Source organism: Salvelinus fontinalis, chromosome 30 (genome assembly GCF_029448725.1).
Source record: "Salvelinus fontinalis isolate EN_2023a chromosome 30, ASM2944872v1, whole genome shotgun sequence".
NCBI classification, from domain to species: Eukaryota; Metazoa; Chordata; class Actinopteri; order Salmoniformes; family Salmonidae; genus Salvelinus; species Salvelinus fontinalis.
In genome coordinates, this window is record NC_074694.1 from 35645145 (window position 1) to 35665568 (window position 20424).

Consider the following 20424-nt stretch of genomic DNA (forward strand, 5'->3'; position numbering starts at 1 on the left):
CCCTGTCCCCCTGCAGCCCCCCACCAACCTGGTCCGCCTGCACACAGCGTGCGAAGCCACAGAGATGCACATAGGGAGGCTGGACAGAATAACTAGAAAAGGCTGGAGCGACATTAGTGTACCTTGTTATTTCCAGATCTGAAAGACTTTCATTCTATCCAATTAAAGCTTCCCTGGGTTTGGGTTATCTATGTCATTCTAGTCTCTGCCTGGTGGTCAGTAGTCGTATCCTTTTAACTTCTAACAAGGACCCGATGCGCTGTGAACTCTTTACAATCCTTCCCATTGCATTCAGAGTAATAGTAGCCTGCTGTACAGGTTCAGAGTAGTGCAGCTCACTGTAGCGTGGCTTCTTTCAGCTATTTCACATACATAAGCTTATAGATGGATCATATGACATTCATCAGGTGTCACTCACCACTTGCATTCTCCCACCACCTTCTCATTTATCCATAGGGCCCTCTCCAAAGTAACAACGAATTGCTATTCTCTAGTTTCTCTTATCAAAACTAGACAAAGACAGACATATTGTTCTGCTTGGAAATGAAACATATGTGAAGGTATACTTGTGTTGGGAATTACTTAATGCACAGGTAAGCAAAGAAATACCCTCTCTCCAATACTACACTGCAGAGTTTCACATAAGCCTTGTTGGATAATGGATGTATTGTCAATATTGACTATGTCACTGTGTACTAAGGGTTTGTCAGGTGCTGGAAAGAAAACCGTTGGCTTTGCCCTGGACGAGTACTTGGTATTCCCCGCTACTCCTTGGACGGGGATAACATCCGACAGGGACTGGATAGTAACATAGGCTTCACCTCTGTGGACAGGGAGAACATCAGGCGCGTTGCTCAGGTGGCCAAGCTGTTTGCAGATGCAGGATTGATCTGCGTCACCAGTTTCATTGCTCCATTCACGAAGGTGAGTGAGTGAAACAGATAAACAGACACTGTTCAGTTTGCACTTGATATGAGATACTTAGTTAGAAACTTATCAAAGGGCCATCTCTAAATCATCCATTGTGATGGATCTGAGCTCTGGCTTGTATAGCTGCTATACTGTGTATCTGCATTCACTTCTGTTACTATCTGGTTTTGAAAACCTGTTTTTGTTATAGAAGTAAAATCAAGATACCAATCCTGTTGATTTTTGCTACCCAGTCTCTTCCTCTTGTGCGTAGGAACCGAGATGAAGCTAGGAAAATCCATGGGTGCTCTGGGCTGTGGTTCTTCGAGGTGTTCATTGGCGCTCCTCTGGGGGTGTTTTAGAGAAGGGATGTCAAAGGCCTCTACAAGAAAGCCTGTGCTGGAGAGATTAAAGGTCTGGATCAGACTGACTGTGTGTGTCTTAGTACCCTGTTGATCCAGGTGGTGACTGCGTCCTCAGTGTCGTAGGGCAGATCTTCCGGTCACAACTTGTGGAATTGTTTACGTGCTGCTGTGCGGTTTGTTGCCAACTTTACGGTTTTTACTTAAAACATTTTTAATAACCGGTTTATATTTGCATTTTTCCCTCAACTTTTTCCACATTGAACGTTTTATCTGGACATGGTTCTACAGGACATCCACCAGCCGAAGCTATGTAGTAACATTAACATTATGCCGTTTAATTGCAGTCGCTGTACTCATAATATACAGGAGACCTATCGCCTTATGGTGACGATAGCCGTGCTGCAAGCCCAGCTTCAGACGCAATCGTTAGGCAAGGGTAATTTAAGTGTAGGAAAGGATGAAACAGCGTCTGTGCCACCAATAAGTACAGATAGTAGTATAAATCCCCACGCACGGTCCCCGCAGCCGGACAACTTTCTCATGGCTTCTGGAAGGAAATGCTGTCGGAATGCTTAATCGGTGTCGCTCATGCAGCCGACAGAAACTTTCAACCGGTTCTCCCCATTAAGCAGCGAGTCGGAGTCTGAGGCCGAGCCTTCTCTGGTCTCTCCTCCACCCGTTACGGGGTCTGAGCCGCCAAAGCCTCCCACCATTAGCTCTGACAAATTGAAAACCCAAGTCATTTGCGACTCCATTGCCCCGCAGTATTAGACTTAAACAGAATCACCCAGCGATCATACACTGTTTACCAGGGGGCAGGGCTACCGACGTAAAGGCTCACCTGAAGATGGTGCTGGCTAAGGCTAAAACTGGCGGGTGTAGAGGGTATAGGGATATTGTTATCCACGTTGGCACCAACGATGTTAGGATGAAACAGTCAGAGGTCACCAAGCGTAACATAGCTTCAGCGTGTAAATCAGCTAGAAAGATGTCGGCATCGAGTAATTGTCTCTGGCCCCCTCCCAGTTAGGGGAAGTGATGAGCTTTACAGCAGTCTCACAACAATCGCTGGTTGAAAACTGTTTTCTGCCCCTCCCAAAATATAGAATTTGTAGATAATTGGCCCTCTTTCTGGGACTCACCCACAAACAGGACCACGTCTGGCCTGCTGAGGAGTGACAGACTCCATCCTAGCTGGAGGGGTGCTCTCATCTTATCTACCAACATAGACAGGGCTCTAACTCCTCTAGCTCCACAATGAGACAGGGTGGAGGCCAGGCTACAGGATGTTAGCCAGCCTGCCAAATTAGTGGAGTCTGCCACTAGCACAGTCAGTGTAGTCAGCTCAGCTAACGTTATCCCCGTTGAGACCGTGTCTGTGTCTCGACCTAGGTTGGGCAAAACTAAAAATGGCGGTGTTCCCCTTAGCAATCTCACTTGAATAAAGACCTCCTCCATCGCTGTCATTATTGAAATAGATTGTGATATCGCACATCTCAAAATAGGGCTACCTAATGTTAGATCCCTCACTTCCAAGGCAGTATAGTCAATTAGCTAATCACTGCTCATCATCTTGATGTGATTGGCCTGACTGAAACATCGCCGTAAATGAGGAGTGGCGTCATTTACTGTGTTATGAGGCCTCTCCTCCTGGTTATACTAGTGACCATATCCCCCGCGCATCCCGCAAAGGCGGAGGTGTTGCTAACAATTACAATAGCAAATGTCAATACAATTTTAAAAAATGACTGCGTTTTTGTCTTTTGCGCTTCTAGTCATGAAATCTATGCAGCCTACTCAACCACTTTTTATAGCTACTGTACAGGCCTCTTGGGTCATATACAGCATTCCTCACTGAGTTCCCGGAATTCCTATCGGACGTTGTAGTCATGGCAGATAATATTCACATTTTTGGTGACTTTAACATTCACATGGAAAAGTCCACAGACCCACTCCAAAATGCTTTCAGAGCCATCATTGACTCAGTGGGTTTTATACAACATGTCCCTGGACCTACTCACTGCCACAGTCATACTCTGGACCTAGTTTTGACCCGTGGAATAAATATTGTGGATCTTAATGTTTTTCCTCATAATCCTGGACTATCGGACCACCAATTGCAACAAATAATCTCCTTAGACCCCAACAAAGGAGCATCAAAAGTTGTGCTATAAATTCCCGGACAACTCAAAGATTCCTAGATGCCCTTCCAGACTCCCTTCACCTACCCAAGGACGTCAGAGTACAAATATTGGTTAACCACCTAACTGAGGAACTACATTTAACCTTGCGCAATACCCTAGATGCAGTCGCACCCCTGAAAACTAAAAACATATGTCATGAGAAACTAGCTCCCTGGTACACAGAAAATACACGAGCCCCGAAGCAAGCTTCCAGAAAATTGGAACGGAAATTGCGCTCCACCAAACTGGAAGTCTTCCGACTAGCTTGGAAAGACAGTGCCGTGCAATATCAAAGAGCCCTCACTGCTGCTCGATCATCCTATTTTTCCAACTTAATTGAGGAGAATAAGAACAATCCAAAATGTATTTTTGATACTGTCGAAAAGCTAACTAAAATGTATTCCCCAAGAGAGGATGGCTTTCACTTCAGCAGTGATGAATTCATTAACTTCTTTGATATAAAGATCATGATCATTAGAAAGCAAATTACGGACTCTTTAAATCTGCGTATTTCTCCAAAGCTCAGTTGTCCTGAGTCTGCACAACACTGCCAGGACCTAGGATCAAGGGAGACACTCAAGTTCTTTAATTAATACTATATCTCTTGACACATTCATGAAAATAGTAATGGGCTCTAAACCTTCAAGATGCATACTGGACCCTATTCCAACTAAACTACTGAAAGAGCTGCTTCCTGTGCTTGGCCCTATATTGAACATAATAAACGGCTTCCTATCCACCGGATGTGTACCAAACTCACTAAAAGTGGCAGTAATAAAGCCTCTCTTGAAAAAGCCAAACCTTGACCCAGAAAATATAAAAATCTATCTGCCTATATCGAATCTCCCATTCCTCTCAATAACTTTAGAAAAAGCTGTTGTGCAGCAACTCACTGCCTTCCTGAAGACAAACAATATATATGGAACGCTTCAGTCTGGTTTTAGACCCCATCATAGCACTGAGACTGCACTTGTGAAGGTGGTAAATTACCTTTTAATGGTGTCAGACTGAGGCTCTACATCTGTCCTCGTGCTCCTAGACCTTAGTGCTGCTTTTGACACCATCGATCGCCACATTCTTTTGGAGAGATTGGAAACCCAAATTAGTCTACACAGACATGTTCTGGCCTGGTTTAGATCTTATCTGTCAGAAAGATATCAGTTTGTCTCTGTGGATGGTTTGTCCTCTGACAAATCAACTGTAAGTTTCAGTGTTCCTCAAGGTTCCATTTTAGGACCACTATTGTTTTCACTATATTTTACCTCTTGATGATGTCATTCGGAAACATAATGTTAACTTTCACTGCTATGCGGACGATACACAGCTGTACATTTTGATGAAACATGGTGAAGCTCCAAAATTGCCCTGCGTTTCAGACATAAGGAAGTGGATGGTGGCACATTTTTTACTTTTAAACTCAGACTAAACAGAGATGCTAGTTCTAGGTTCCAAGAAACAGAGATCTTCTGTTGGATCTGACAATTAATCTTGATGGTTATACAGAGTTCGGCATTACTCTGGATCCCGGTCTCTCGTTTGACGAACATATCAAGACTATTTCAAGGACATCTTTTTTCCATCTTCATAACATTGCAAAAATCTGAAACTTTCTGTCCAAAAATGATGCAGAAAAGTTCATCCATGCTTTTGTCGCTTCTAGGTTAGACTACTGCAATGCTCTACTTTCTGGCTACCTGGATAAAGCACTAAATAAAATACAGTTAGTGCTAAACACGGCTGCTAGACTCTTGACTAGAACCAAAAAATTTGATCATATTACTTCAGTGCTAGCCTCTCTACACTGGCTTCCTGTTAAGGCTATGGCTGATTTCAAGGTTTTCCTGCTAACCTACAAAGCAGTACATGGACTTGCTCCTACCTATCTCTCCGATTTGGTCCTGCCGTACATACCTACACGTACGCTACGGTCACCAGACGCAGACCTCCTTATTGTCCCTAGAATTTCTAAGCAAACAGCTGGAGGCAGGGATTTCTCCTATAGAGCTCCGTTTTTATGGAATGGTCTGCCTATCCATGTAAGAGACGCAGACTCGGTCTCGACCTTTAAGTCTTTATTGAAGACACCTTTATTGAAGACACATCTCTTCAGTAGGTCCTATGATTGAGTGTAGTCTGGCCCAGGGGTGTGAAGGTGAACGGAAAGGCACAATGAACCGCCCTCTCTGTCTCTGCCTGGCCGGTTCCCCTCTCTCAACCCAGGATTCTCTGCCTCTAACCCTATTACGGGGGCTGAGTCACTGGCTTACTGGTGCTCTTCCATCCCTAGGATGGGTGCGTCACTTGAGTGGGTTGAGTCACTGACGTGATCTTCCTCTCCGGGTTTGGCGCCCCCCTCGGGTTCGTGCTGTGGGGGAGATATTCGTGGGCTATATTCAGCCTTGTCTCAGAATAGTAAGTTGGTGGTTGAAGATATCCCTCTAGTTGTGTGGGGGCCGTGCTTTGGCAAAGTGGGTGGGGTTATCCTGCCTGGTTGGCCCTGTCCGGGGGTATCGTCGGACGGGGCCACAGTGTCACTCGATCCATCCTGTCTCAGCCTCCAGTATTTATGCTGCAATGGGTTTGTGTCCGGGGGCTTGGGTCAGTTTGTTATATCTGGAGTATTTCTCCTGTCTTATCCGGTGTCTTGTGTGAATTTATGTATGCTCTCTCTAATTGTCTCTCTCTCCCTTTCCCTTCCCTCCCGGAGGACCTGAGCCCTGGGACCATACCTCAGGACTATCTGGCCTGATGACTCCTTGCTGTCCCCAGTCCACCTGGTCATGCTGCTGCCCCAGTTTCAACTGTTCTGCCTGCAGCTATGGAACCTGACCTGTTCACCGGATGTGCTACCTGCTGTTTTCAACTCTCTCTCTCTACAGCACCTGCTGTCTCTAACTCTGAATGCTTGGCTATGAAAAGCCAACTGCCATTTACTCCTGAGGTGCTGACCTGTTGCACCCTCTACAACCACTGTGATTATTATTATTATTTGACCCTGCTGGTCATCTATGAACGTTTGAACATCTTGGCCATGTACTGTTATAATCTCAAACCGGCACAGCCAGAAGAGGACTGACCACCCCTCAGAGCCTGGTTCCTCTCTAGGTTTCTTTCTAGGTTCCTGCCTTTCTAGGGAGATTTTCCTAGCCACCGTGTTTCTACATCTGCATTGCTTGCTGTTTGGGGTTTTAGGCTAGGTTTCTGTATAGCACTTTGACATCAGCTGATGTAAATAGGGCTTTATAAATAAATGTGATTGACTGACTCTGCCCTCTAGTGTTCCAGTTCTCTTTTACATTACATTACAGAGCTGCATTTAACAGTATAGATCACATGGCTTCAAAGTCTACTACTTTACATGCTATGCTATTAAACAAGCAAAGAGAGTGCGTCATAGACTGTACAGCTACAGCACTAATGTAGTGTCAATTATTGACAAGGTGCTGAACATGTATCCTAATCCTCTCCCCTGAGGCTTTAAGGGCATCGATTCACCCTTGGAGAAGCCTGAGTTACCTGAGCTTGTGCTGAAGGCCGGAGAGATCTCAGCGAATGAGTGCATCCAGCAGGTAGTCGAGCTGCTGAAGTAACAGGATTGTCTATCTATGGTCCCTGAGACCTTCTTGGGCCTCGTCTGTCTGTGGTGTAGCTAATTCAGTATTTTCCCATTACTGGCACTACCCTATCTCTACCATGACGAAAATGTCCTAGTCATTGGACGAAATTATTCAAATGAGTATTTTCAGGCTCCTTTGAACAGTGTGAACTTGTTAATGTACTAACACATTGATCCCTTTGATTCGTATTGTGCCAACTAGCGTGACAGAGGAAGTTAATGAGCTCTTTGTGCCAGAGAACAAGCTTGACTTGGCACTGAGCGACGCCAAGACGCTGCCCACCGTCAGCATTATCAAGGTAACAAATCCTTCTCGTATGCATGTTTTTGGGTTTGATACGTACAGTCTTGAGTAGACTTAACTGCTGACCCTTCATGTTGAGTAGTTAACACCTGATTTGACCCTCATGGCAGGTTTTTGTTCTGTATTTCCTGTAGCTGGACCTCCAGTGGGTGCAGATGCTGGCAGAGGGCTGGGCCAGCCCCCTCAAGGGCTTCTGGAGGGAGAGGGAGTTCCTGCAGGTTCTGCACATCAACACTCTTCTGGATGGTAATACTGCCTGTACTAGTCCCAGCCAGCACCATCGTGGCCATATTCCCCTCCCCCAGGATATACGCTGGACCCACTGAGTAGAGTAATGGTTTCCACCTGCACTACATCTTAAATATATTTGAACTTACACTGTTTGTACTTACCGGACACTAATCTCTTAAGTATTTCTAAGCATTGTTTTATTTAGTAGAATCAGGTCACATCAGTTGAGCACCACTGCCGGGCACGGGTGATAGCTGGTGCCAACTTCTACATCGTGGGTCGGGCCCCTGCGCTCATGCCTCACCCAGAGACCAAACAGGAGCTTACCATGGCCCCTGGCCTCACTTCTGTGTAGATCATCCCCTTCAGAGTGGCTGCCTACAAGACTCAGAGCTGTGTACTTCTATGATAAGGAGAGGTTCACTGACATAGACATTTTCTTGGGCCATACGTTTTTCCGGGCTACTGTATGTGGCCTGACCAGGAAAATTTCTGGGATCTAGTTGTAAGCAATAACTAGGGCTCACGAAAAACGTTTCTATCCCTGAGAGTCAAGCTGCTTCACTTTTTTTTGTCTTACCTTCCTTTCCAGACACCAGGAATTTGAGTTAATCTCTGTGACCAAGATGAGGATTGGGGAAGCGCAGTGGGGAAAACCCTCTGGGTGCCAATAAGGCCTGGAAGGTCCTCAGAGTACTACAGCTCCCTGCAGAAGGACAAAGGAACACCTGCACATCCTGGTTTGAACAGAGGGATCACTCCTTATTTTATATTCCCATTTTCAAACAAGTACTGTAGAAATCTAGGCATAAATGGAATACATGCCTGAGAGCTTTAAAAACATATATTTTTTAAATAACTATATCATTTAGTTTTATGAGTGGGTCAAAGGGAATCGGTAAGCACAGTAAAGTACTTAAGTGAGAGTTGTGGAGAAATCAATATGAATATTTTATTAACAGATCACTTTTGTTACCTATCTATGCATTTTAACTGCATCTGAACAGCCAAGGTAGTAACTAAAAACATTTATGATAGATGTTTAATAAACTGTGAGAAGACAAATTATGTAATTCCATAGATGAGTGACCAAGAAGTTTGTGGTATGTGAGTGGAATGGGTATATATCAAGTGATGCCATATTAACTCATGTTCTTATTTACCTTTTTATATTTCAGAATACTTTTCAGAGTATAGGAAATGTCAAGCAAATACATTACATGACATCAAAATATGTATTTGTGTAATATATTTTAGCAGACACCAGAATGCAGGGTAATACAAAGGAAGCGCATTGGACGATTTGTTAACTGAAAAAACATTATTCAATTAACATATTAGTCACAATCAGGAACACCATTATTTAAAATTAAAAAGAAAAGCAAGCATATTTTATCGAAACAAAAGTTAAAAAATAAACAAAACTATTTCCACCAATCCCCAAAACTATATGTCCACAGAACTTGTCATTCAAGTTAACTATGAATTGGCAATCACACATTCAATAAATTTACAAGCTCCAATGGCTGTTGCTTGTGGGAGATACTAGAAGTTTGTCATGAATAAATAATCAATCACCCAACAATTAAGCATCCTGTTCATCATAAGAGATAAACAGAAACTATAATGCTGTGTTCACGTGCTAGTCAGAACTAGGAAACTCTTGACATTTCCGACTTGCTGTTTTTTTTATTTTACCGTTATTGAACACGTTCTCATTTGCAGCAACGACCTGGGGAATAGTTACAGGGGAGAGGAGGGGGATGAATGAGCCAATTGTAAACTTGAAGGCGGCACGTATATAACTACAACCAGTTAGCAAGTCTGACATTTCCGAGTTTCCTAGTTCCGACTAGCACATGAATGCAGCATAAGAGACACGACAATCAGCACAGGAAGTATTCACAAGCAGTTTCTATATTCTGTTTATGAAACCTGGACTGAGAAGGGAACATAAAAAGGACCTGAAAGCACAGACACACACACAACCTGTCACACAGGTTTCCTGATCTATTGAAGTTTTAAAAACAAAAGTAAACTCAAATAATAAATGAATAATAAATACCTTAACATTAGCAGCTCACGATATTACAGCTCTAACCTACTCTTATGTATTTACTAGAAAGAAATGGAAGGCCACGACACTAATCTTTACCCCAAGCATCTTTGCATCGTGTTCTCTTCACAACATCCACAGCGATAATTGACTTTCGATGAAAAGTTGAATTGCTCTGTCGGATATAGAAACTTTTATCATGCATGATCGAACTCATAATTCAGACATCCGAGAACCACTCATTGTATAACATTTAGCTAATAGTCAAAGGATGACGGTGCCTACTAAAAGTAGCACATTTTATTACAGATGTTACACTAGCTAGTTTGATAAAAAATAATCTGAATAGCCCAAAAATATACAGTACCAAAAGAAATGATGCTCAGATAAAAAATGGAAGATGAAAGGCCAAGGCTAAATCAATATTGCTGTGTGTGTAATAAGGACGAGCATGTGTGCTGTCAAACCTGAACGGATCCAAAGCTGTGCTCATATTTTGCAGTCTGAGAGCATGCTTCGGTGAGACCTTGGTTGAGCAGACATGGATAAGAAACTAATACCAACATAAGTATCATGTAACACCTAACTTCAAGATAAATAAATTGCATTTTGACCAAAATATTTAATGTAAATGCAATGAACCAAATTGTTCTAAATTAATTGTTGAAGTAAAATGTTACAAAGTGATATTATGATAGACTTTACATTATGTGTATCTCTTAATGATTTCTATCAGTACTCTTTATACATAGGGAAAACATAGCCAGAGGCTTAATAGTTCTCTTTTGCACATCAAGACTCAATCCATAGCAGCATGCATCAGTACACTCTGTCCCCCTGCAGACTTGGACTTCCTCATCTTCTGGATGGCCCTCTGCATGTCTTGCTGCTGGATGGACCGGATGCAATCCTCTTCTAGACTAGAAGGGGGGTGGGAGGGAGCCAGGAGACAAAAAAAAGGTCAGTATATTGCTGGTAACTGCAGAAGGCACTGTAATTGTGTGAAATCTCATATGTAAAGCCAATTTAAGACCGTGGTAATGGTCATCGAGTAAGGGCTCAATAAGGGGCGTGGTACCTGTCATTGGCATGGGTGTTATGGACAAAGTCCCGCACACAGAGCAGAGCAGCGTCCCTACACAACTCTCTGAGGTCACTCCCTGAGAATCCATCAGTCTCCTTCGCTATCTCAACAAAGTCAACAGTGGGCTCAACCTGGGAAATGCATGGGGAAGTTAAGTGAAAACACACACTGTGCCCAAAGCACAACTTAATTAGCATGACTTACATGTAGAACTTACATTTTCATTGTCCAATATGAGTTTCAAGATTTCTTCCCTCTGCCTGACATTCTGCAAAAAACAATACTTGTTAGCAGGAATTAAATACATTTCAGGTAATCTCATATAGTACTGCATAATCATATCATAGAACATATTCATTGTACTGATAAAACATGTGTACAGTTCGTGAATATACTCACAGGCTGATTAATGTGAAATCTTGTGGGCATTCTCCTCAGAATGGCAGAGTCGAGATCCTGTGGACGGTTAGTGGCCCCCATAATGATGACCTGCATGTGGAAAAGGTGAGGCAAGTGAGAAACAGACTCAACCATACAGGTGTCACGTGATCCTTGTATTTTATTCATGATAGACCCACCTGGCAGTTGTAGTCAGTTTCCAGCCCATCCCACAAGCTCATGAACTGAGCCTTCATCATGGCTGTGGCCTCGTGGTCAGAGCTGGAACGGCTTCTCAGGAAAGAGTCTGGAACAGAAAATTACAAGATCAATAGGAGGTGGTTATGATCACTATATAACTGGCTTAACTGAAGTACACAGACAAGATTTCAAAGTACTGTATACCAACTGAAGGGCAATGGTAAAATAAGCATTTACCAATTTCATCGATGAAGATGATTGAGGGCTGGAGCTTAATGGCTAAAGAGAAGACGGCAGCAGCCAGTTTCTGGGACTCTCCATACCACTTGTCTGTGAGGGTGGAAGGCTGCAGGTTGATGAAGCGGAAGCCAGCTTCCTTGGCAGTTGCTTTGGCAATCAGCGTCTTTCCACAGCCAGGTGGTCCATACAGCAGCACACCTGTTATCATAATGAATAGGTACGAGGAGTGTTAAAGACTGACGGTGGTCTGTTGAACCTTCATATGCATTGTGTCTATCATTAACGGTCTCAATAAGCTAATATTTTATGAAACAAGACTCACCTTTTGGTGGCTGAAGCAGTCTGGATCCCTCAAACAAGTGTCTCTTCTGTATGGGAAGTATGACAGTGTCTTTCAGCTCAGTGATGACCTCATCTAGGCCAGCAATATCACTCCATGTGATCTGTAGAGAGCATCACATTGGTTAGTTGTGAGGCATAAACACACACTGAGTGTACAAAACATTAAGAACACCTGCTTATTCCATGACAGACTGACCAGGTGAATGCTATGATCCCTTGATTGATGTCACTTGTTAAATCCACTTCAATCAGTGTAGATGAAGGGGAGGAAACAGCTTAAAGACAGATTTTTATGCCGTGACATGGATTGTGTATGGGTGCCATTCAGAGGCTGAATTTAAAAAGATTTAAGTGCCTTTGAACGGGGTATGGTAGTAGGTGCCAGGTGCACCGGTTTTTGTCAAGAACTGCAATGCTGCTGGGTTTTTCACACTCAACAGTTCCCCATGTGTATCAAGGATAATCCACCACCCAAAGGACATCCAGCCTACTTGACACAACTGTGGGAAACATTGGAGTCAATATGGGCCAGCATCCTTGTGGAACGCTTTCGACACCATGTAGAGTTCATGCATCAACGAATTGTGGGGGTACTCAATATTAGGAAGGTGTTCTTAATGTTTTGTATACTCTGTAGAATATTGTCATGAAGTTTTGGGTTCAAGAAATTGTGTATTGATGCAGCTCTTTTACCTGCATGGTCAGTGGGTCCACCAGATGTGCTGCGATGCTCATCTCATACTCTGAGAGCTTGACATTCTGCACACCGATCTGCTTCATGAGTTTCTCTGCCTAAAAACCCCAACTGTAAATAGCCATCTACCTTTGCACATTACAATACAGTCCCAACAAACATGATACATAATCCACAGAAGATTCTCAGAATCAAACAGGTCAAACTTGTCTATATTTGAAAACTTCACCTGTTTCTGTGCTTCCATTTTCTGTTTCCTTGTGGGATCAATGGCATCAACCATCCACTTTATGGTGAAGTAGGTGACTGCACCAAATATAGTCAGTCGGAAGAGTAAACCAATAACTTCATTCCGGCCCAAGGGCCGGGCAACACCTTCAGTTGGAATCTCCTTCAATACCATCTTCTTAGATGTCTGCAGGATGGGGGGGAAAAATACATTCTCCCAACTTAATCACAGTTGAAATTGAACAATAAAGCTTGGCTAGTAGCTACTATGGCCAAAACTCCATCCAACCAAAACACCAAAAGGGCATTAGCATCCTTTTCACAATTTCACAGAATTATTCCAACCTCAGTGTGGAAATACACTGGGTGTACAGAATATTGAGAACACGTGTGCATTCCATGACAGACTGACCAGGTGAAAGCTATGATCCCTTATTGATGTAACTTGTAAAATCCACTTCAAAACAGTGTAGATGAAAGGGAGGAGACTGGTTTAAGGAGTATTTTTAAGCCTAAAGACAAGTGAGACATGGATTGTCTATGTGTGCCATTCAGAGGGTGAATGGGCAAGACAAAATATTTAAGTGTCTTTGAACAGGTTATGGTAGTAGATGCCTGGCGCACCGGTTCGAGTGTGTCAAGAACTGCAACGCTGCTGGGTTTTTCACGTTTAACAGTTTCCCGTGTGCATCAAGAATGGTCCACCACCCAAAGGACATCCAGCCAATTTGGCACAACTGTGGGAAGCATTGGAGACATTCTCTCTTTCTCCCCTGACCCATCTGTCTATCGCCTCCTTTGAATTCCATGCTGTCACAGTTACCAGCCCTTTCAAGCTTAACATCCTTATCATTTATCGCCCTCCAGGTTCCCTTGGAGAGTTCATCAATGAGCTTGACGCCCTGATAAGTTCCTTTCCTGAGGATGGCTCACCTCTCACAGTTCTGGGTGACTTTAACCTCCCCACGTCTACCTTTGACTCATTCCTCTCTGCCTCCTTCTTTCCACTCCTCTCCTCTTTTGACCTCACCCTCTCACCTTCCCCCCCTACTCACAAGGCAGGCAATACGCTTGACCTCATCTTTACTAGATGCTGTTCTTCCACTAATCTCATTGCAACTCCCCTCCAAGTGTCCGACCACTACCTTGTATCCTTTTCCCTCTCGCTCTCATCCAACACTTCCCACCCTGACCTCACTCGGACGGTATCGCGCCGTCCCAACCTTCGCTCTCTCTCCCCAGCTACTCTCTCCTCTTCCATCCTATCATCTCTTCCCTCTGCTCAAACCTTCTCCAACCTATCTCCTGATTCTGCCTCCTCAACCCTCCTCTCCTCCCTTTCTGCATCCTTTGACTCTCTATGTCCCCTATCCTCCAGGCCGGCTCGGTCCTCCCCTCCTGCTCCGTGGCTCGACGACTCATTGCGAGCTCACAGAATAGGGCTCCGGGCAGCCGAGCGGAAATGGAGGAAAACTCGCCTCCCTGCGGACCTGGCATCCTTTCACTCCCTCCTCTCTACATTCTCCTCTTCTGTCTCTGCTGCTAAAGCCAATTTCTACCACTCTAAATTCCAAGCATCTGCCTCTAACCCTAGGAAGCTCTTTGCCACCTTCTCCTCCCTCCTGAATCCTCCTCCCCCCTCCTCCCTCTCTGCTGATGACTTCGTCAACCATTTTGAAAAGAAGGTCGACGACATCCGATCCTCGTTTGCTAAGTCAAACGACACCGTTGGTTCTGCTCACACTGCCCTACCCTGTGCTTTGACCTCTTTCCCCCCTCTCTCTCCAGATGAAATCTCGCGTCTTGTGACGGCCGGCCGCCCAACAACCTGCCCGCTTGATCCTATCCCCTCCTCTCTTCTCCAGACCATTTCCGGAGACCTTCTCCCTTACCTCACCTCGCTCATCAACTCATCCTTGACCGCTGGCTACGTCCCTTCCGTCTTCAAGAGAGCGAGAGTTGCACCCCTTCTGAAAAAACCTACACTCGATCCCTCCGATGTCAACAACTACAGACCAGTATCCCTTCTTTCTTTTCTCTCCAAAACTCTTGAACGTGCCGTCCTTGGACAGCTCTCCTGCTATCTCTCTCAGAATGACCTTCTTGATCCAAATCAGTCAGGTTTCAAGACTAGTCATTCAACTGAGACTGCTCTTCTCTGTGTCACGGAGGCGCTCCGCACTGCTAAAGCTAACTCTCTCTCCTCTGCTCTCATCCTTCTAGACCTATCGGCTGCCTTTGATACTGTGAACCATCAGATCCTCCTCTCCACCCTCTCCGAGCTGGGCATCTCCGGCGCGGCCCACGCTTGGATTGCGTCCTACCTGACAGGTCGCTCCTACCAGGTGGCGTGGCGAGAATCTGTCTCCGCACCACGTGCTCTCACCACTGGTGTCCCCCAGGGCTCTGTTCTAGGCCCTCTCCTATTCTCGCTATACACCAAGTCACTTGGTTCTGTCATATCCTCACATGGTCTCTCCTATCATTGCTATGCAGACGACACACAATTAATCTTCTCCTTTCCCCCCTCTGATAACCAGGTGGTGAATCGCATCTCTGCATGTCTGGCAGACATATCAGTGTGGATGACGGATCACCACCTCAAGCTGAACCTCGGCAAGACGGAGCTGCTCTTCCTCCCGGGGAAGGACTGCCCGTTCCATGATCTCGCCATCACGGTTGACAACTCCATTGTGTCCTCCTCCCAGAGTGCTAAGAACCTTGGCGTGATCCTGGACAACACCCTGTCGTTCTCAACTAACATCAAGGCGGTGACCCGTTCCTGTAGGTTCATGCTCTACAACATTCGCAGAGTACGACCCTGCCTCACGCAGGAAGCGGCGCAGGTCCTAATCCAGGCACTTGTCATCTCCCGTCTGGATTACTGCAACTCGCTGTTGGCTGGGCTCCCTGCCTGTGCCATTAAACCCCTACAACTCATCCAGAACGCCGCAGCCCGTCTGGTGTTCAACTTTCCCAAGTTCTCTCACGTCACCCCGCTCCTCCGCTCTCTCCACTGGCTTCCAGTTGAAGCTCGCATCCGCTACAAGACCATGGTGCTTGCCTACGGAGCTATGAGGGGAACGGCACCTCCGTACCTTCAGGCTCTGATCAGGCCCTACACCCAAACAAGGGCACTGCGTTCATCCACCTCTGGCCTGCTCGCCTCCCTACCTCTGAGGAAGTACAGTTCCCGCTCAGCCCAGTCAAAACTGTTCGCTGCTCTGGCACCCCAATGGTGGAACAAACTCCCTCACGATGCCAGGTCAGCGGAGTCAATCACCACCTTCCGGAGACACCTGAAACCCCACCTCTTTAAGGAATACCTAGGATAGGATAAAGTAATCCTTCTAACCCCCCCCCCCCCCCCTTAAAAGAGTTAGATGCACTATTGTAAAGTGGTTGTTCCACTGGATATCATAAGGTGAATGCACCAATTTGTAAGTCGCTCTGGATAAGAGCGTCTGCTAAATGACTTAAATGTAATGTAAATGAGTCAACATGGACCAGCATCCTTGTGGAACGCTTTCGACACCTTGTAGAGTAAACTTTGTAGGGCGGGGACAACTCAATATTAGGAAGATGTTACTAATGTTTGGTATACTCAGTGTATATATACTGAACAAAAATATAAATGCAGCAATGTCAAAGATTTTGCTGAGTTACAGTTCATATGGGGAAATCAGTCAATTGAAATACATTTATTAGGCTCTAATCTTTGGATTTCACATGACTGGGAATACAGATATGCATCTGTTGGTCAAAGATAACTTTTATTTTTTATAAATTAATATTGTCATGGTAATCCTGTGCATTCAAATTGCCAACGATAAAATGCAAATGCCTTCGTTGTCCGTAGCTTATGCTTACCCAAACCATAACTCCACCATGGGGCACTCTGTTCACAAGATTAACATCCGAAAAACCCCTTATGGCAGAGAAATTAACATTCAATTATCTGAAAACAGCTTTGGTGGACATTTCGGCAGTCAGCATGCCAATTGCACGCTCCCTCAAAACTTGAGACATCTGTGGTATTGTGTAACAAAACTGCACATTTGAGCGGACTTTGTGTGTCCCTAGCACAAGGTACACCTGTGTAATGATGCTGTTTAATCAGCTTCTTGATATGCAACACCTGTCAGGTGGATGTATTATCTTGCAAAGGAGAAACGCTCACTAACAGGGATGTAAACAAATGTTTACCCACAATATGAGAAAAATAAGCTTCTGTGCGTAAGGAAATTTTCTGGAATCTTTTACTTCACCTCATGAAAAATGGAACCAACACTTTACATGTTGCGTTTAGATTTTTGCTCAGAGGAAAATCAAGGTTGACTGCTCTGGGCCTTTAAAAGTCTATCATTTTTTTTTTTTTTTTTTTTTTTTTACAATACAGACTAATGACAACCTAAACTGTGGAAAGACGACTTGCTAGCTCGTAGTTTCACTTTGCGTGTTACAAAATCGAAAGCTTGGCTTGACCTAACTCATTCATAGACGCCAACTACCTTTTCGCCTACTGATGATAGTATCTTCTGGGTGTTTTGGTGTTCTTCGGCTTGCAAGCCTCACACTTTTTCCTCCAAACATAACGATGGTCATTATGGCCAAACAGTTCTATTTTTGTTTCATCAGACCAGAGGACATTTCTCCAAAAGGTACGATCTTTGTCCCCATGTGCAGTTGCAAACCGTAGTCTGGCCTTTTTTATGGCGGTTTTGGAGCAGTGGCTTCTTCCTTACTGAGCGGCCTTTCAGGTTATGTCGATATAGGACTCGTTTTACTGTGGATATAGATACTTCTGTACCTGTTTCCTCCAGCATCTTCACAAGGTACTTTGCTGTTGTTCTGGGATTGATTTGCACTTTTCACACCAAAGTACGTTCATCTCTAAGAGACAGAAAGCGTCTCCTTCCTGAGGGGTATGAGGGATGCATGGTCCCATGGTGGTCATACTTGCGTACTATTGTTTGTACAGATGAACGCGGTACCTTCACGCGTTTAGAAATTGCTCCCAAGGATGAACAAGACTTGTGGAGGCATACAATTTTTTTCCTAAGGTCTTGGCTGATTTCTTTCGATTTTTCCATGATGTCAAGCAAAGAGCCACTGAGTTTGAAGGTAGTCCTTGAAATACATCCATAGGTACACCTCTAATTGACTCAAATGATGTCAATTAGCCTATCAGAAGCTTCTAAAGCCATGACAATTTTTCTGGAATTTTCCAAGCTGGTTAAAGGCACAGTCAACTTAGTGTACGTAAACTTCTGACCCACTGGAATTGTGATACAGTGAATTATAAGTGAAATAATCGGCCTGTAAACAATTGTTGGAAAAATTAGTGTCATGCACAAAGTAGATGTCCTAACCGACTTGCCAAAACTATAGTTTGTTAACAAGAAATGTGTGGAGTGGTTGAAAAGCGAGTTTTAATGACTCCAACCTAAGTGTATGTAAACTTCCGACTTCAACTGTGTGTGTAAAAAAAATAAAGAATAATATATATATATTACAGCTCCCGAGCAGGGCAGCGGTTTAAGGCACTGCATCTCAGTGCAAGAGGCGTCACTACAGTCCCTGGTTAGAATCCAGGCTGTATCACATCCGGCCACAATTGGGAGTCCCATAGGGAGGAACACAATTGACCCAACGTCGTCCGGGTTTGGCCGTCATTGTAAATAAGAGGTAGTTCTTAACTGACTAATTAAATAAAATTAATTAAATAAAAGGTTAAAAATAAGAAATATATAAATAAAACAAATATAAAATCAATTACATATTAAAAAATTAATAAAATCTATATTTTTTTTAAAATAAGCTGTATTTATCTAGTTAAGAACAAATTCTTATTTACAATGATGGCCTACACCGGTCAAACCCGGACGACGCTGGGTCAATTGTAAGCCGCCCTATGGGACTCCCAATCACGGTCGGTTGTGATAGTCTGATTTCGAACCAGGGTGTCTATAGTGACGCCTCTAGCATTGAGATGCAGTGCCTTAGTGCAACTCGGGAGCCTTAAGATATATATATAACAGTGGGGAGAATAAGTATTTGATTTTGCAGGTTTTCCTACTTACAAAGCATGTAGAGGTCTGTAATTGTTATCATAGGTACACTTCAACTGTGAGAGACAGAATCTAAAACGAAAATCACATTGTATGATTTTTAAGTAATTAATTCTACAAGAGTTAGAAGTGGGCGAAGCTAATGGCTGAAAACTGTAAAGCAGAATGACTCAGAGTTTGAAAGCTAGGTTCGTGTTATGCTGCGTTTAGACGAGGGACGCAAAAACCATCATACCTGTTGGCATAGCGGATCAAGCAAGTAAGAATGAGAGTGACAGCCAAGCCAACACAAGGCACGTGTTGCTATAGTGATTTCAGTAAACAATCAGCAAATCAACATCGGTAGAAGTTAAATATTTGAACTTTGGCGGCAAGTCCAGTCTACGGTTGCGGCTGACGGGATTCAATACCGGCATTTACAGTCGTGCTCTCATTGAAAACAATGACATCCGGTTTACCATCTACTACCATGTAAACACGGCATTCGTATTCCCACATGGCCATATCTTCACGTTACATCGCTTGTTTAAGGTAGACATAGGCGGCCACCTGTGCTAATTAGCTATCTACCGTGATCCGAACACCTTTGTGAATACCCAAGTTAGTTCGTCAACTGGAGGCACACACAGCTTGTGGCTCTGTGCAAAACTGCTACAGTAAGTATAATTTTTATTTGAATGATTCTGTCTTGCTGATATGAAAGATGAGTAAATCTACTGATATGCCCCTTTTCTAAACGTTAAGCACAGCGTCGGAATTGTAGTTCACATGTGGGCGAATGTAACCGCTGAAAACCCTACAAATGGAGAAGGGTTTTCGAGAGCTAGCTTTGACCTTCCAGTTAGCATGCAGCCTCGTGACAAAAAATGTGTCGTTACTTTGTAGGGAAAAAAATACTACTAGCCCGGACACCTTGTGAAATGTGTTGGATTAATCCATCTATTTCTAATAAGAACATTTAACATATTTAGAAAAACAAATAAACCATCACAGTTTGCTCATGTGGACTGGTGTGACACTCACCTCGCGCTTCCGACTCTTACTCTTGTCCGGGGGTTGTCAGCATGAGGCTCGGCGTGGTAGGTGCCCCCTACTGTTTTGGAATAGACACAAAAATAATTTCCTCAATATTTCTGTGGCATGGGACTGATGGAAAAGAGTACTCAATAGGTGTATGAATTGGGCAATTTTCCTGTCAAAATGTAGAGTAATTTTGGGTACCATGGAAAATGTATGGAGTAAAAAGTACATTATTTTCTTTAGGAATGTAGTAAAGTAAAAGTTGGCAAAAATATAAATAGTAAAGTACAGACCGATGCAATTTAAGGTAAATAACGGCACAAGTTAAACTAGATTTAATGAGGTGGCTACAACCCATATTGTGCAAATGAAGGTACTCCCCTCTCATAAAACGTAATTTTTTATTGTTACTTAATGTGTATGTAGGTACTTTACATCATGTTCCATGCAAATCTGACAGGAGGCGCCCTAACACAGCAAGCCCAGTGACCACAACCAGTAC

At 43.9% G+C, this 20424-nt stretch overlaps 1 protein-coding gene and 1 pseudogene across 1 annotated transcript; one reads left to right on the top strand and one right to left on the bottom strand.

The window, feature by feature from the left end:
* Positions 1–22: 22 nt before the first annotated feature.
* LOC129829123 (bifunctional 3'-phosphoadenosine 5'-phosphosulfate synthase 1-like) lies at positions 23–8692 on the top strand (annotated as a pseudogene).
* A 63-nt stretch (positions 8693–8755) lies between these two features.
* Positions 8756–19995, bottom strand: LOC129829122 (outer mitochondrial transmembrane helix translocase). The gene is made up of 10 exons (XM_055890673.1): positions 19926–19995; positions 12833–13018; positions 12603–12701; positions 11890–12010; positions 11565–11765; positions 11327–11433; positions 11148–11237; positions 10966–11016; positions 10743–10879; positions 8756–10584 (listed from the first exon to the last, which is right to left on the bottom strand). Exons 2-10 carry the CDS (start codon positions 13004–13006, stop codon positions 10464–10466), a joined length of 1101 nt encoding a protein of 366 aa, XP_055746648.1. The 5' UTR covers positions 13007–13018; positions 19926–19995; the 3' UTR covers positions 8756–10463.
* Between the last annotated feature and the right edge of the window lie 429 nt (positions 19996–20424).

Excerpts from the sequence above, each read along its gene's own strand:
- LOC129829122 (XM_055890673.1), bottom strand. The coding sequence starts at position 13,006 with ATGGTATTGAAGGAGATTCCAACTGAAGGTGTTGCCCGGCCCTTGGGC. Across the intron at positions 12,702-12,832 it reads AAATGGAAGCACAGAAACAG|GCAGAGAAACTCATGAAGCA; the intron begins GTGAAGTTTTCA and ends TGGGGTTTTTAG. Across the intron at positions 10,585-10,742 it reads AACACCCATGCCAATGACAG|TCTAGAAGAGGATTGCATCC; the intron begins GTACCACGCCCC and ends CCCCCCTTCTAG.